Genomic DNA, 17,140 nt, shown 5'->3' on the forward strand with positions numbered 1-17,140 from the left:
TATTGTTATAACAGGATATCAATAAAACTTTGTAAAAAGGTAAAGAATGTGGATTCTCTATCTGCCTGAGATTATTATATCAATGATAGAGAAGGCATTCAGAGCTTCAGATTGCACAAAACCTGTTTTAACTAGATGGCAAGGCTGCATTATCATTATGGAGTCATCTGCCAGCAATTTGACAGCAGCTTGATTGCTCTTCTCTTTTATTGCTTTATCAGTAATAAAAATGTCTGTGGTCTGCTGTCATTTAGTGACTGGCTTGAAGTTATATACTTTGATATGAATGGAATTTCTGCTGAATACCTAAAACATTGCATTGTCAAATTAGTATGTTTAGGTCTGCATTGATCGCAGGGTTCTTGGAAGTTTAAGAATAGCTGTTTACTGTGACAAAATTTTATTGATAAGGGTTTAAGATTTTAATTTTTTGCACAGTCACCTTAAAATTCTTGAAAAACATCAGGATATTTTCTTTTATCCTAAGCTTTGCATGTTATGTATTTGGCTGTATCTTCCCTTTCATAGATGTAGGAAGACTATTTCTTTGCCTCTAATATTACATGCTTTCAAATAAGAAAATGATATTACCTTGCAACATTCACTAAGGGAAGATTTGCTGAATATAGAGAAACAAGCCTCTATTTCTTATTCCTTTATATTTCTGTAGGTAGTCCTCAACTTATGACCAAATTTGGGATCAGAATTTGCATTACTAAGCAAGGCAGTTGTTAAGTGAATCATCCAATTTTATGATTTTTTTTGCCGCTGTTAAGTAAATTACCATGGTTGTTAAGTGAATCACATGGTCGTTGAGCAAATCCATCTTCCCCCATTGACTTTGCTTGTTGGAAGCCGGGACCATGCATGCCTGAATTTTGTGCCTGAATTTTGACTACATGATGTGAGATGCTACAGTGGTTGCCTTTTATTTATTTTTTTATTCAAAAAGTTAAAATACAATTTCCAGTTGTAAGTACTGGAAACAACTGTAAATCACTTTTTTCAGTGCCGTTGTAACTTTGAACTTTGCTAAACAAAAGGTTATAAGCCGAGGAGTATTCAATAAGTTTTTCCATATTTGGCTTCATAAAGAAAATAAAGGCATAATCTTTGCTTTCTAAATAAAATATTCTTATTCTTATTTATTGTTTAAAAATGGCTACTAGCTGGGCAGTTATGAAACCATTGTTAAAATAATTGTTTCCCATTTACTTTTGTTATTTTTCCCCTTTTTAGATTAAATATGACAGTTTTTGAGGTTGTCAATACAGAACCTTTTGATTTGCTAGGGATCTGAGAATAATGAAGGGGATACAACAACATTGGCGTGCAAGTGTAGGACCTCTCTGGACATATTAGATTAAGCAAAAATTGAAGCTTACTTAGACACAGGCTCTACAACCCTGGAGACAGCAAATATATTGCTGTAACTTCATATACACATAACAAAGTGGTGTTGCTTTTCCATACTGTGTGGTGTTGCTTTCATCAATATGTTTTAGAGGAGAGCTAAAATAGTTGGTGGGTTGCTATACACAATTTGCATCATCCTTTGAGAATAAACTCAGTGAAATTTACCTTGACACAGACTCAAGTATTGGGGCAGGCAACAGAGATGTAATCTCAGAAACTGATTATATTTTGGGTTACCTTCTTTCCTTATAGATATCAAATTGTAAATTGAAGTCTTGTCCAAGGAAGGATATAAATTGACTTAATATTTACATAATTATGGATGTGGCAGAATGACTGGAGAAATGAGGGCTATGTTTAATACCACATTTGTCCTGTCTACATTGTTAAATATTTTAAAATGAGACTAGACCCCTAGTTAAGGGAGGTAATCTATGCTTCTTTCTCCTTGTCTACAAACAGTAGTTATAAGACATCATCCTTCATCTCTATACTGCATACCTTTAGTTGCTATAGTCCAACAATATAAGCAAACTTTTCATAATGAAAACTCTACATACAACTCATTGAAGCAGATGTAGTTAAATTCTAGTGCTCAAATATATTGTGATACTTTTATGTTCTCTCTTGCTGTCTATTCAATTATAAACTTGAAAAATGACCCTGACTGCTGCCATAATTGTCAGTTTTTTCTAAAAGTACTGACATCCTTCTGAACATATTATTTAGAGATCAGATAATGTTTTATTATCATAATTAGCTTTCTTTATGATTTATTGTTAATTTAAAATAAATGTTAAATGGTTATAATTTTACAAATAACACCAGTCACTATTTTATTATATTTTCATTGGCAACAATTCTGGTTAGGTTTGAATTGTAAAAGTATTGGTGGATTATTTCTGCATACAATGAATCATTGAGTCTCTATGATTAACCTTTTCTTTGTATTTATTACATATTGACCTTAAATCATATATGTTTCTTTTCAGTATGACATGCAGTGCAACATTTGTTCATTCCACATTTGTGTAGTAAATCTCATTTGTTCTTGAGAATCAGCTAATTGAATCAAATAAAGCAGGAGAAGTCAAATAAGCGTATGAGATTGTGTCTTTAACAGTCTTAAATTTCCAGATTTATGAAGTGGAAAGATGTTATAAACACAATTTATTTTCCTCTTTCTTTTGTTTCTGTCAGGGTGAACTACTTAAAATGAGACAACAGGCTCTGGAGACAAAGCATTTTATTGAAAAACAAGAGGAAGAAGAAAGAAAGCTCTTGAAAATTATTTCCGAAGCTGATGCAGAAAGATTAAGACAAAAGAAAGAATTAGATCAAGTAGGTTATAACAACAACATTTTTTTTAATGTTCAATGTAACTTAGTGGAGAGTATTGCACTAACCCACTGAATGAAATCTATCAGAAGTAGAAATAACATACTAAGTCTAATTGAAAGTCTAGCCCTCTGAACAAACAACAATTGGCAATACATTCCAATCAATACAATAGTGTATTGATGACTTGTAACATTTTGAAGCTGTATGTTTTTGTCAGTGAAGATGTTTTAATATGAATAGTAAAATTATGTCTTGGTTGGTATTATTTGCAGGTTATTAGCGAAAGGGACATTTTGGGGAGCCAATTAGTTCGTCGTAATGATGAATTGGCTCTTCTGTATGAGAAGATAAAAATTCAGCAATCAATTCTCAACAAGGGAGAAATACAGTATCGACAAAGAATAGAAGACATCCGATTACTTAAGTTGGAGATAAAAAAACTTCGGCGGGAAAAGGCCATACTTGGCAAGAGTGTAGCTAATGTGGAAGAACTAAGGTAGAAACTCTGTGTATTTCCCTGGCATTGTTTCTTTTCCCATATCACAAATATTTGTATTGTCATATCAGTTACAGTATGTTAGAAAAGGATTTGCTTTGGGTGACCATATAATATAGATTTAAATTAAAACAAATCAGTCAGTAGCATGCAGAGTATGGAAGATGAACTTGGTGGAGATATGAAGAATCTGGTACTTAGCAAAGGGCTTAAATATTTTTTAAGGCCAGAACATCCAGATAACATTTGGAAGCATCTCAGACAGACACCTCTCTAATTCATTGAAATGTAAGAAATATGAGGAGATACAGTAAATCAGAGTTGCAAGGTTCTGTTATTATAGCTGGTTCAATAAAAACAATTTTAATGTTCTGCTAGAGTTATTTTCATGGTGTGGTCTACCTAGCTGGGTTGACAACTAGTCATGAAAAAGTAATAATGATTTAAGATAAAATTTCTGATAGCAAACTATACTAATTTCAAATATTACCTTTTGTTTATATCTCTGGCAAATAAATGTGATACGGCAACAGGAAGGTATTACAACTCCGTGAAATACTTAGATCTGGGGTCCTCAAATCTCAGGCCACAGCCCATTTCCAGGCCTTGAACTGTTCAGAACTGGGCTGCAGAAGTGGCGGGCCAATGCGTGTGCATCTCCACTTGTACTCACAAAGCCAGGGTTAGGGAGAAAATAGCAAGTAAACTGCTCCCTGGAAGATAATTGGTAGTAACAAAAACTATCAAGCCACTACACAAAGGAGAAATTGGGGTTAAGGTGCATTGGGAAAGAAAGTTTTCAAAATGTTTTCTTTTACCATTTTGTATTTCATTTGTTTTTGAAATCAGAGTGCCAGTATCCCATTAAATCCCATTAATTTAGAAAACTTATGTATATATAACAGAATTAGAGTTGGATTTCTGACATATTTTTACTGATCCTGCTATGTTGATATGCAATGATTATAAATGAGTTTCATTATACTATTTTCAGATTCTCTACTTTTCTCTTGAGAGAAGGTGTGGTGAATTTTATTTATATAATGACATTTACTATAATATTTGGCAAGAAGCAAATAGGGAATCTGAAAATAGTTTAGTAAACTCATTTATAATTTTTGGTAAATTTATTTTATTTCAGTAATTGAAATTTCTACAAAATATATCCGACACAACATATCAGGATCAGTATAAATATGTCAGAAAGCATGAGAGTTAATGATGATTGTACAAATATCTTTCAGCAGAGGAGAGAGCTAAACAAGTTTTTAAATGAGCTTGTTAACCAAGTTCATGATACTTACATTGAATCTGTTTTGAAGGCAGGAAGTTTATCATATGCAAAAGGAGTTATTGAAGGAACGGACACGTTGTAGAGCTTTGGAAGAAGAGCTGGAAAATCCAATGAATGTTCACAGATGGAGAAAATTAGAGGTATAATTAAATCCAAAATTCCCTTGAATTGATAATTGGTTAAAGAATAGAAAAGGAGAATATAAGACATTTTAAAAATGGATCTTCCAACAGTCTGTTCTGAGCCTGGATATTTTTTCTGTTCAAGCTCTAAATATATTCCATATGAAGACTTCACAATTGCTTTTGTGGAAGCAATTTAGACCTGATAGTCCAAGTTAGTAACTTAAGAAGTAGAAATTTCATGTGAGCTGTCACCAACTATCGATACAAACTTGTCTTGTCTGCTCCATTTTTCTTATAATAAGTTATTAATAACACAAAGTTTCATTATTTATTCTTTAACAAGTTTTAATATATTGGTGTAGAAAGTATCTACACCAGGGAGGGCGAACCTATGGAATGTGGAGCCTTCTCGGTCAGCACGTGAGCTGTTGCCCCACTCAGCTCTACCACACACGTGTGTGCGCCTCCTGCCGGTCAGCTGATTTTTGGATCTCTGCCATGTATGCATGGGGGGGCAGGGGTGTCATGCACACATGCGTGGGGGGCGATGGAGGTTGTACACTGATGCGCAGGGGGTGGGGCGCACTGCATTATGGATGTGGGCCAGTGGTGGATTTCAATTTTTTAAAAACCTATTCTGTAGGTGTGGCCTGTTTTGTGGGAGTGGCTTGGTGGTCATGTGACTGGGTGGGAGTGGCTTAGTGATCATGTGACCAGGTGGGAGTAGCTTGGCAGTCATGTGACTGGGTGGGAGTGGCCAAGTCGATGTCACTGAATTCTTTGCCTAAAAGAATGACCTACAAAAAGAAGATATAAAAAAGGAAAGTTATTATTTTGTGCACTTACTACTTAAATAAGAATAAAATAAGTACACAAAACAATAAAACAGCTACTTACAGAGGAAATATGGCTGTCCTTGCTGGTCTTCAATATTACTGACCACCTTACACACACTTCGAGCCCCTCTACCTCTTCCTGGATTCACTCAGATGTTTTTAAAACTCACAGCCTGTGCGCATGCACACACTTCCAGCCCCTCTGCCTCTCCCTTCTTCCTGGATTCACTCAGATGTTTTTAAAAGAGTGGAAGAGTGTGTGCGTGTGCACAGGCTGTGAGTTTTAAAAATGTCTGAGTGAATCCAGGCAGAGGCAGAGGGGCTGGAAGAGTGTGTGCTGTGCACAGGGTGTGAGTTTTAAAAACATCTGAGTGAATCCAGGAAGAGGCAGACGGGCTGGAAGCGTGTGTGCTGTGCACAGGCTGTAACTTTTAAAAATGTCTGAGTGAATCCAGGAAGAGGGAAGAGGCAGAGGGGCTGGAAGTGTGTGTTCCTATAGTATCTTCTAGCCCCTCTGCCTCTTCCCTCTTCCTGGATTCACTCAGATGTTTTTTAAAACCCACAGCCTGTGCACATGCACACACTCTTCCAGCAGCCCCTCTGCCTCTTCCCTCTTCCCCAACATCCTTCCCCCCAGCCTTTCTTCTTCTAGTTCTTTCTTCTTCTGGTTCTTCTTCTAAGAACTTTTTGGCAGCATGGTGCGTATGGGCGGGGCGAGTCAAAGAGCGAACAAGTGGAGGGAGCATTCCAGTACTGGGCCTCCTGAACAACGGGTACGCGAAGGCATGCTAAATTTCACCATCCAGTACGCCTGTACCGGTCCGTACCAGTTGAAACCCACCCCTGGTGTGGGCACACACATGTGTAGTGTCACACACCCACATGCAATTTCAGCACACGAGGACAAAAAAGTTAGCCATCACTGATCTACACCAATACTATTATACAGGAAGTCATAGATGTTGTATCTAACCAGGGAACATGTTCCTCTTGTATAGGCCAGTGACCCAAGTACTTATGAGTTGATACAGAAGATACATGCACTTCAGAAACGACTTATCAGCAAGACTGAAGAAGTTGTTGAAAAAGAATTACTTCTCCAGGTACATTTGACATTGAATGCATCCAATATGCTCTTTGGTATTGCTTGTGATTCTATTCCAGATTATAGAAGGCAATTTTCTTCAGTAAATGTATTAATGTTTTGTATGTTTGTACTATATATTAACTAGATCCACACACTATAATTAATAGCCTTTCAGTAATTTTATTGAGGATTATATTAAACAAGTAAAACTAATATAATAAAGTGTCCATCTCCAGCAAGTGTAATCAACACCAATAACTTATCACTGTTTCTTAAAAGTCAACCAAATATTTTTTCATTTCAATCTTCACCCAATTTTCTATAAGTCCATCTCTAAATCTTCAGTGTATGTTAATAATAATCAAAAGTCCAGCAAGGGTTATAAAAATAACCACTTAGTATTTTATATCTCTATTTTAATTTACAAAATTTCCCCTAATCCCTTTTTCAAATAGTAAAAGTTCATGCCTCTGTAAACCGCTTACAGAGTGCTGTAAAGAAGCTGTATATAAGTCTTAAGTGCTATTGCTAAGTGCTATTCTCAAACAGACACACGACCAAACAAACAAAAAAAGCAGTCAGTATAGTATCAAAAGAGTTAAGTGGATTGTTGATTTTACCTTGGTGTGATCTGTTTCTTGCTGCTTTTATCAGCATCAGCATCTTGTAGATTATTTGGGGGATTTACTTTGGTGTTTTGAATAGTTCTGTTGCTACTTTATTCTGGCTCTCTGAGTAAGAGATGAAAATTTAACATATTTCTTGCTATATCTCTGTGATACCTCATTATTACAGTTCTTTAGTGCATCTTTTTTCTTTAATCAATAAAATGAAATTTGTTTCTTTCATCAGGAAGCCAGTGTTGATGGAATATAGTTTTGTTTTATACATTCCTTCTCAAATTCAAAAACTACCTGAATATATGTGTTAACAGAATCTATTGTTGGTGAAACATTTCAGTGACTGACTAGATTTTTTTGTTTGTTTTATTAGACAAGGATTTAGGATGGTAAGGGAGAGTAATCCAAGAGTTTTTTTTCTGTAATTACAAGCAATAAATGAACCTGAATGCATTTAAATGCATTAGGGAACTATAAATGAACAGAGAGGCATTTGCAATATATGTTAAATAGTGCAAAACCATTAAAACTGTGGATCACTTCCAATGATTAAAAAGAGGTTTGATTTTAGGAACAAGAAAACTGGAGATCTCTGCCCTATATAGGCATTCTAAAAATCACATTTTGATTTTCAGAAATGTGTAACAGAATAGCAAATGCATATATGCCCTCCAAAGCAGAACCAAATGTAACATTTTTAAGGTATATAGGGGAACTTATTAAGATCAAAAATAATAATTAAAAATTCTCTCAGGATTTCAAATCTGAATACATGTAGAATATTGAGAAATCATCACTCTTGTTCAAATTTTCCATTTCTCTTTTCTTTATACTTGGTGACCTGTACACCCAACTGGCTCTCGAAAAAGATCTGCTACTGGTTATCTGCTACCTATTTATGAATGGTTATATACTGAGAAAGTGTTCGTAAGTCTATTTTGTTTACAAGTTCAATAAGCAAGCAAGATTTTTCTGTGAGGCTGTCAGTGTGATGTGCCTGTTTGCAACTCCAGCCTAGAGAATCCCAGGGTCAAGAGGTTTCTTTTATGACATATGAGGTGCAAGGAAGGCTGACCCTTTCCTGCCTTCTCCCAACTTCTGGGTATGGATAGATTTGTTCATATTAGCAAAAGTTTGCAATTTGAAAGTTTTGTTAATAGAATAATGTCTATATTTGCTTTTCAAAACCAACACCTGCATCTTCTCTGTTGTGGGACAGGCATTTTCCCCAAATGTTCCTGATATTTGAAGGAATTTTTGATATAATTAAAACTAAACTAACTCTCTCTGATCTGCAGAATAATTACAGTAAAACAACAGAATAGTAAAACACCCAACAGAGTAATTAAAACATCCTGATTCTGGTAATTCATAACATTCAAACTGGGATTTGTGATTTGCAGGTTCTGAAATATAGTCATTTTTTTCTACAGTTATGAAACTAAAAATGTAACAAAAATCTTACAGTCTAGAGACTCATGATGCCATTACATTGCTTATGAGTTTTTCATGAATGACTATCTTCTCAAACTTCAAATTGAAATAAAGGCTACTATTGCTTACACTGCTGTTAAATATTTGGAAATTTGATTGCTGACTATTGTAGATGATATTGTTAAGCCCATTAGGATTTTATCCCATAAATAATAAATAAAATATTCTTGTGACAGTAGTTGCTGTTAAAATAGTACATAGGAATATATTGTACCCCAGCCATTTCTGCCATATTGAAATATCTTTGAATCTCAGTAGTTCGAGTTGGTAGTTATTTTGTTGGTTTGAGCTCCAAGTTTGGAGACAACGCTACCAGCACTAATTTACATCACGGAGATGGTACCAAGAACTTAAAACCAAGGACTATGACTCAGCAACTACAGCCAGCCAATCACACAACCCGAAATCAGACCAGGACTCAGAAAGGTTTTAAAGGCCAGTGTCCCTCAGATAAGCACAATCCAAAGTGCACCGAAGATGTCTCCTCGAATGGGGACGAAACATTTGCAACCAACTCGCCAAGCTCAGAGCTCAAACCAACAATATTTCTGCCATATTTTATGAATAATTTGATTAAAGCCCTTGTGCCTATAGATAGATGATATATTACTATTGATTCCAACTTGACTTTCTCTCTCAGGAATTGTACTGTGATTATAGGAAAATATCCTTTTTTGATAATTTCTGTTATTCCCTAAGATTTTCTGCTATGGGTAAAGGTGATATATGAAAATAAATGCTTCCCTATATACTTAAGTTGTAAATGTTATTGATTTGCTATATAGGAAAATCTGTCATTCCCTCAAATATATACATTTTAATCCCTGTTTTTTGTGGCTGGGTCAGTTGAATTTACAAAACCAAGGGTACTTGGATGGCTAAGATACTCAGCTTGTCTATCAGAAAGATCAGCAGTTCGAATCCGTAGTACAGGTCTCTTGCGTGAGCAAGGGGTTGAACTAGGTGACCTCCAAAGTCCCTTCCAACTCTGTTACTGTTAATCTCGTATTTTTACCAGCATGGCACCTTTATTTTTTCAGAATACTTTAAAACAGAGACTTTCAGGCCCCAAACCAATAATATAACATGGAGATTCTTCTAAGCCGAGTTCTTTATTGTTTCACACCTTTAGACAAAATCTTGCCAGACTGAGCCCTTTACTACCTGCATCTATATTCTGTGAACTATTAGGGAGGGGCTATTTTCACCTTTTTTCTCTCACACCTAACATCTGGATTGAGTTGCTTCTTCCGCCTTTGGAATGTACCCCTCAATCCTGGGAATTCATCTCCTTTCGATATTGCTATCACTGCTATAGCTTCATTAGAGTTTGTTCAAATATCTGCAGTAGCTTTCTGAGCACTGAGAAATATAGATCTCATCCAGGTCACTTTAGCACCTGGAGTATAATGCTAAGTAGATTTGATATTCATAAGAAAAATTACAATAGTAGCTAATTGTCAGTCTATTTGTGCTGTGTTCATACAACAATAAGAGGTTGAAAGGACAATATGTAAATTAAATATAGATAATAAAATGTAGCCTTAATCTTTATTCATTCCAGTCATCTCTGAATTTCTGGTTAGCCTGTTTCATACCTATGTGCTATAGCTCTGTTTACTTTGAGTAATTGCTATGAGCATGGATCTCCTGGAAGAACTGTTTGTCCCTCAGGAAAATGCACAGGACAAAAGGTTGAGGAAGAAATTTGCAGCTTGATTCTTTAGTGATTACTATGAAGAACAGAAGGATGGAAGAGCTACCTTTGGTTTTTTTCAGCCACTAAGCAATTAATATACACAGTATATAATTTAATAGGTTCAGGGAGAGTTGAAAAATAAATTAGAACCTGTCTGTTTCCTTCTGCATAATACTGTGATAACTTATTCATCTTCCTTAATAGCAAATGTGTATTTATAAAGCTTACACACAAAAGAGACTAAAAAAGGAACCATTTTATACTTTTTATTTAATTGACTACAGTGCATTAGAGTGCTATGGTGCATAATAAGGATTACTTAGTTTAAATTTATTTAATTTGGTTTACGTACACCTATCCTCTGGGGGCGCAAAATACCATTTATACCGCTAATTCCTCTGATTTTTTCCCCACAACAAGAAAGTTGGATAGATTGAGCCGGGAATGAGTGAGTATCCTAAAGTCAACAAATAAGCTTCCATGATTGAAAATAGGCTGTAACTGAGTCTCCCTATTGGTAATCTAACACTTTTATTAGCAAACTACACTGTCTCTTTTGTGTGGAAAAAAAGCATTTACTCTGAACACTTTGAATTTTTGAAGTTGTAAATATTGATGGAAAATGCAACAGTTACAATAAAATAGTCTATAAGATACTAAGGGCTCTAGGAAGCAATGGTATACTAGAAATATATAGACAGGCACAAGAAGGATAGGAACAGTTTTCTTCTACTTCCTGTAACCACAGACTTCCTGTATGCCAATATGTATGTTTGGTTTTACTCTAGTATTTTCGCTAAGTTTATTATGTTTATCTAAGTTACCCTTTATCTAATAAAATATTCCTGGTGATGTTCTGGAACCTTGCCTTGAATGCCTGGCAATTTATCCAGATCCTGGGTAGGATGGATGGAATTCTCCTATTTGTGAGGTTCTCTTTGTTTTATTGTTGGATTGGCATTTTGTAATTAATTTATAGTTTCTTGTTCTTTTTTTAAATTTTTTTTATTTTTATTACATAAACAACACATACACACAACAATAAAAAAAGGAAAAAAGAGAACACACAGACACAAAAAGAGAAAAAACCTATCATCACATACAGCATGTCGTTTGGTTACAGGTATTTTAACATTTATCATTCTTGTACATTTATTATTTCATTTAATAGGTTATAATATACAGTTTGGGTTGCTTTGTTTACCATCCCTTCCTCCTGTTATAACACCACCTTATTTTCCCTTTCTTTTCTCCCTCCCTCCCTTCTCTACTTTCTTCCTTCCTCCTCTCCTTTCCCTTCCTTCTTCCTGTACCTTTCTCCTACTCCTGCTCTTCCTCATCCCCTTCCTACCCTCTTTCCTCCTCTTTCTCTCCTTTCCATCCTCCTCTCCTTACCTCTTTCTTTCCACCCTCTCTCCCTTCTCTACTTTCTTCCTTCCTCCTCTCCTTCCCCTTCCTTCTTCCTTTACCTCTCCTTTGCTCCTGCTCTTCCTCTTTCCCTTCCTACCCTCTCTCCTTCCTCTTTTCTCCCTTCCATCCTCCTTTACTTTCCCTTTCTCCCTCCCTTCTCTACTTTCCTCCTTCCTCTTCTCCTTCCCCTTCCTTCTTCCCATACCTTTCTCCTACTCCTGCTCTTCCTCTTCCCCTTTCTACCCTCTCTCCTCCTCTTTCTCTCCTTTCCATCCTCCTCTCCTTACCTCTTTCTTCTTTCCCCTGTCATCCTTTCATTCTCTCCTCCTCTCTCCCTTTCTTTTTCTATTGTTGTCGGTGTATCTATTTTAAATCTCAGTTTATGTTTCCTTGGGATGATATTTCCGCCAACACAGACATAGTTTAATATCATTTCTTATTCCCTTACCTGTGTTAATCTATCCTAACTATATTTCCCCCCCCACACACACTTTGTATCTCTCTGTTATATATATACTTATATATTTAATGCACACAACAATAAAAAAAAACACAAAAAAGAAAAAAAAACACAAAGAAAAAAAACACATCATCACATACAGCATGTCGTTTGGTTACAGGTGTTTTAACGTCGATATTCTCTAATAGTATTTACCATCTCAGACTTTTCATCTAGTATAACTAAATACCTCACTTTCATTCTACAATGTATATTCAATTACCATTAATATTATTTTTCCCCAGAAAATATGCTTATGTTAGTTATTATCCTTCTACTTCATACTTTCAAACAGAAGTCTTATTCCTTCATTTTTCAACAAAATGTCCTAAATAGTCACTTCATATATATACCAATTTTCAATTATTCCCTTATTAAAATTATTTATGAACAACAGGATATCATTATAATACGTTCTTAACATTATATATTATATCACCAGTCCTCTATTAAGTATACATAAAATCATTGTTATCCTTATCCTTTTTAAAGCAAAAAATTCTAAAATATTCAATTCATAGATGTATTAATTTTTCATTGTATCATTGTTAGTTTATTTCACAGCATAGTTGTGTCATCATTTAACTTCTTCAATTAAAGCATGAGTAAATCATTTTTCATTTCCAAGTTTTTTTCCCCCTAGCCACCGATAAAACAAGTCCCATATCTTATAAAATTGCTCGTCCTCTTGTTCTCTAATTTCAAGTGTCAATTTACTCATTTCAGCACAGTCCATTATTTTTCGGATAACTTCTTCCTGTTTTGGTATTGTTTCATTTTTCCAGTTTTTTGCAAATACGATTCTGGCTGCTGTTAACACATTTACAATCAGATATTTTAAGTCTTTGTTATAGATTTCTGGTATGATCCCCAATAAAAAGACCTCTGGTTTAAAGTCTATTTGTTTGTGTGTCATTTTCTCCAACCTCATGTGGATTTTAGTCCAGTATCTTTTAGCTTCAATGCAAGTCCACCACATGTGGTAATATGAGCCCGGTATCTGATGACATTTCCAACACTTTTCTGATTTATTCTTGGACATTCTTGCAATTCTAGTTGGGGGTAGATGCCACCTGTAAAACATCTTATACAAGTTTTCTCTATATGCAGTAGACATTGTCATTTTATAATTTTGAGACCACAGTTCCTGCCAATTCTCTAAGTCAATCCCATACCTAAAATTCCCCCCCCCCCAAGCTATCATAGTTTCTTTAACTTGTTCTTCTTGCAATTTAACCTCCAATAAATATCCATATAGTTTTTAAATTATTTTTTCATCAGTACCTGTTAAAATTTTGTCTAACTCAGTCATTTTATTGTAAAAACCTTCGGTTTTTCTATCTTCATTATATCTAGATTGTATCTGTACATATGAATACCAGTTCATTTCTATCCCTTCTTGTTTCAACTCTTGAATAGATTTGAGTTCACCCTCTACATTCAATAATTCAACATATCTAACTGTTTGTTCCTTTTTATATATTATTGGATATGAAAATGCTTCAATTGTTGATATCCAGACTGGAATTTTTAAGTAGTGTAATCTTTTTACCTTTTCCCAGTTTAATAACAACGCCTCCCTAATATAATGTCTTCTAAAATAACCATGTGCTTTAGTTCCCTTATACCATAAGAAAGCATGCCATCCCAACAGTAAATCATGACCTTCTACATTCAATAATCTAGAGTTTTTTTAATGATATCCACTCCTTAATCCACATCAAGTTTGTTGCTTGATAATATAGCTCCCAATCAGGTAGGCCAAGTCCTCCTCTAGTTCTAGCATCTTGTAGCAATTTAAGTTTTATTCTAGCTTTTTTCCCTTGCCAAATAAACTTCAAAACTATTTTATTTAAATCTTGAAAAAAATCCTTACCCAATCTGATTGGGATTGTCTGAAACAGGTATAGAATTCTAGGTAAAATGTTCATTTTAATTGTAGAGATTCTTCCCATCATTGATAAGTGCAGATTTTCCCATTTCATCAGATCAGTCGCTATTTGTTGTTTTAGTCTAGTATAGTTGTCCTCCTTAAGAGTGCTACATCTAGGTGATAAGTATATCCCCAAATATTTAACCTTACTTGTAGTTTGAATCTGCAAAGTTTCTGACAACTCTTCCTTTTGTGTTGCTGGGATATTCTTTGTCATAATCTTTGTTTTATCTTTGTTTATTTTCAAGCCTGCTACTTTTCCATATTCCTCTATTCTTTCTAGCAGTTTGGGTGCTGTTTCTAGTGGATCTTCAAGAATAAAAACTAGATCATCTGCAAACGCTTATAGCTTATACTCTTCTCTCTTAATTTTCATTCCTCTTATTTCTTCTTCTTCTCTGATCTTTCTGTTTAGGACCTCTAATGTTAGGACAAAGAGTAGTGGTGATAATGGGCAACCTTGTCTTGTACCTCTCTTTATTTCAATAGGATCTGTTAATTCTCCATTTACCATTATCTTTGCTGCTTGTTTCTGATATATCATTCGTATGGTTTGAGTAAATTTCTTACCAAAGTTCATCTGCTCCAGTTGTAAAAACATAAATTGCCAATTCACATTGTCAAAAGCCTTCTGTGCATCAAGAAACATCAATGCCATTTGTTTTTCGGGGTGGGCCTCATAATATTCCAAAGTATTCAAAATCATTCTCATGTTGTCTTTAATTTGTCTCTTAGGTAAGAAGCCATTTTGATCTGAGTGGATGAAGCCATTTAAATATTTTTTAAGTCTCTCAGCTAGTATAGATGCAAATAGCTTGTAATCTGAATTTAATAAGGAAATTGGTCTATAATTCTTAATTTGTGTTAGATCGGTCTCTTCCTTAGGTAGTAATGTAATATACGCTTCTGACCATGACTTCGGTATTTTGCTCTCAAACATCAGTTCATTCATGACTTGTAGGAGTGGAAGGGTCAATGTTTCTTCAAATGTTCTGTAAAATTCCACAGGTAGTCCATCTGGTCCTAGGGCTTTCCCATTGTTTTGTTTTTTAAGTGCATCTGTTAGCTCCATCATTGTTATTTTACTTTCTAGCATTGTTCTAATTTCATCTGATATCTGGGGGAGATTAGCATCTTGTAAGTACTTTTTGACTCGTCCCTCCTCCACCTTCTCTTGTTCATAGAGCTTAGCATAGTAGTCTTGTATAATACTTTTTTTCTCAATATTTCCATACTGAATTTGTCCTTGTTTATCTCTTAATTGGAATATTTTCTTTGTTTCTCTGTCAGCCTCCGCTTTGCTGCTGCTTCGGCTGCCATTGAAACAGGGAGGGGGGGCATGGTATTTGGGAAGGGACTGAATGTTGTGCTGGAGGAAGATTCTAGAGTTTGAACTGTCCACCTTACTGCGCATGTGGAGGAGGAGTGTTTCCCGCCAAGGCTAACGGAACCAGCATTCCATCCTGGTGATGCCTTTTGAAGTTATCTCACACCTGACAATTGGGAGAATTATGATTGGACTGTGCACGGGATGCTAAGGGGAGGGGAATGAATTATACAATATATTATTCGCTTTCGCGCCTAAATAATCAGACTTCACTTAGCATCGCTTCTATTCATTTATAATTAGTAAAAGTACACTTGATTTCTACCAATGGAGTCCTGTGGTTTTCTTTCCTGATTTTTGAATGAAGAAGGGCTGACATTCTGTCTCTTTTTTCAGCTTATATGCCAACCACCTGCCTGGTTTATTCGCATTTTCAAAATAATTCTGTTTAGCACCTCTAATTTTTTGTGCCAGTTCTTCCTTTTCCAGTAGGTCCATTTTTTGTTTAATTATGTCCATTTTTATTTTGACATCTTTTTTTTTGTGGCGCTCTCTGTAGTTCTCTTTCAAGTATTTTGTAATCATTATCTAAAGCTTTATGCATTTGTCTTTTCTTTAGGTTTCTCTTCCTTGTGTAGTCTATTATCAAACCTCTAGTAACAGCCTTCATTGTGTCCCAAAGATTCTGCAGTGATGTATCTTCTTTCCTATTTTCTTTAAAGAAAAGGACTAACTCTTTTTCCATTTTTTGTACAAAATCTTTTTCTTTCAATATAGTATTATTTAATGTCCATCTGGATCTTGCCCTTTGGCCTTTCCATTTAATTGAAATTGGGTTGTGGTCCGCCCAGGTACTTGCTCCAATCTCAATTTCTTTTATATTGCAGCTCAACTCTGCTGAGGCCCATATCATATCTATTCTAGAAAATGATGAGTGTCTATTTGAGTAGAAAGTGTATTGTTCTTTTTTAGCATTTCTTTCTCTCCATATATCTTTTAGATTTACTTCATCTATCATCCTAAAGAAGGATTTCGGCAGAATCTTTCTATTTAATTTTTTTGTTTTGTGTGTTTTATAGTCCATATTTTGGTTCACAATGCCATTAAAGTCTCCCATCATACAAATATCAACATAGTCTAAGTCCAAAAAATTTTTATCTAATTTTTTATAGAATTCGTCTTGTTTTTCATTGGGGGCGTAAATTCCAATTAGGAGTGTTTTTTTAGTATCCATAATTTCCACCATCAGAATTCTTCCCTCTTCCTCTGCATAGATTAATTTTGCTGGAATGTTGCCTTTAATGTAGAAGATCACTCCTCTTTTCTTGCAGTTTGCCAGTGTTGAGAACATATTCCAAAGCTTTGGTTGAATTAATAAATGTTCATATTTCTTTTGGATATGTACTTCTTGTAGGCAAACTATGTCAAGTTGTAACTTCTCTAATTTATGAAATGTTTTCTTTCTTTTAGTTACCGAATTAAGTCCATTAATGTTAATTGTAATCATTTTTCTTTCTTCCATGTTTATACTTTATATACAGGGTTTATCGTTCTAGTAGATCT

The 17,140-nt window shown here is 34.9% G+C and overlaps 1 protein-coding gene across 1 annotated transcript in view; it reads left to right on the forward strand.

Annotated features, from left to right (window-relative positions):
• CFAP58 (cilia and flagella associated protein 58) overlaps nucleotides 1–17,140 on the forward strand; it is an 89,386-nt gene that overhangs the window by 51,287 nt on the left and 20,959 nt on the right. Inside the window, exons 12-15 of the mRNA XM_014073855.2 lie at nucleotides 2,617–2,757; nucleotides 3,030–3,253; nucleotides 4,576–4,687; nucleotides 6,507–6,611. Of these exons, the coding sequence (XP_013929330.1) occupies nucleotides 2,617–2,757; nucleotides 3,030–3,253; nucleotides 4,576–4,687; nucleotides 6,507–6,611 (582 nt within the window). The remainder of the gene's footprint in view (nucleotides 1–2,616; nucleotides 2,758–3,029; nucleotides 3,254–4,575; nucleotides 4,688–6,506; nucleotides 6,612–17,140) is intronic.

The sequence above is a fragment of the Thamnophis sirtalis genome, unplaced genomic scaffold, assembly GCF_051295495.1.
Source record: "Thamnophis sirtalis isolate CommonGarterSnake01/CBP01778 unplaced genomic scaffold, rThaSir2_p1.2 scaffold_11, whole genome shotgun sequence".
NCBI classification, from domain to species: Eukaryota; Metazoa; Chordata; class Lepidosauria; order Squamata; family Natricidae; genus Thamnophis; species Thamnophis sirtalis.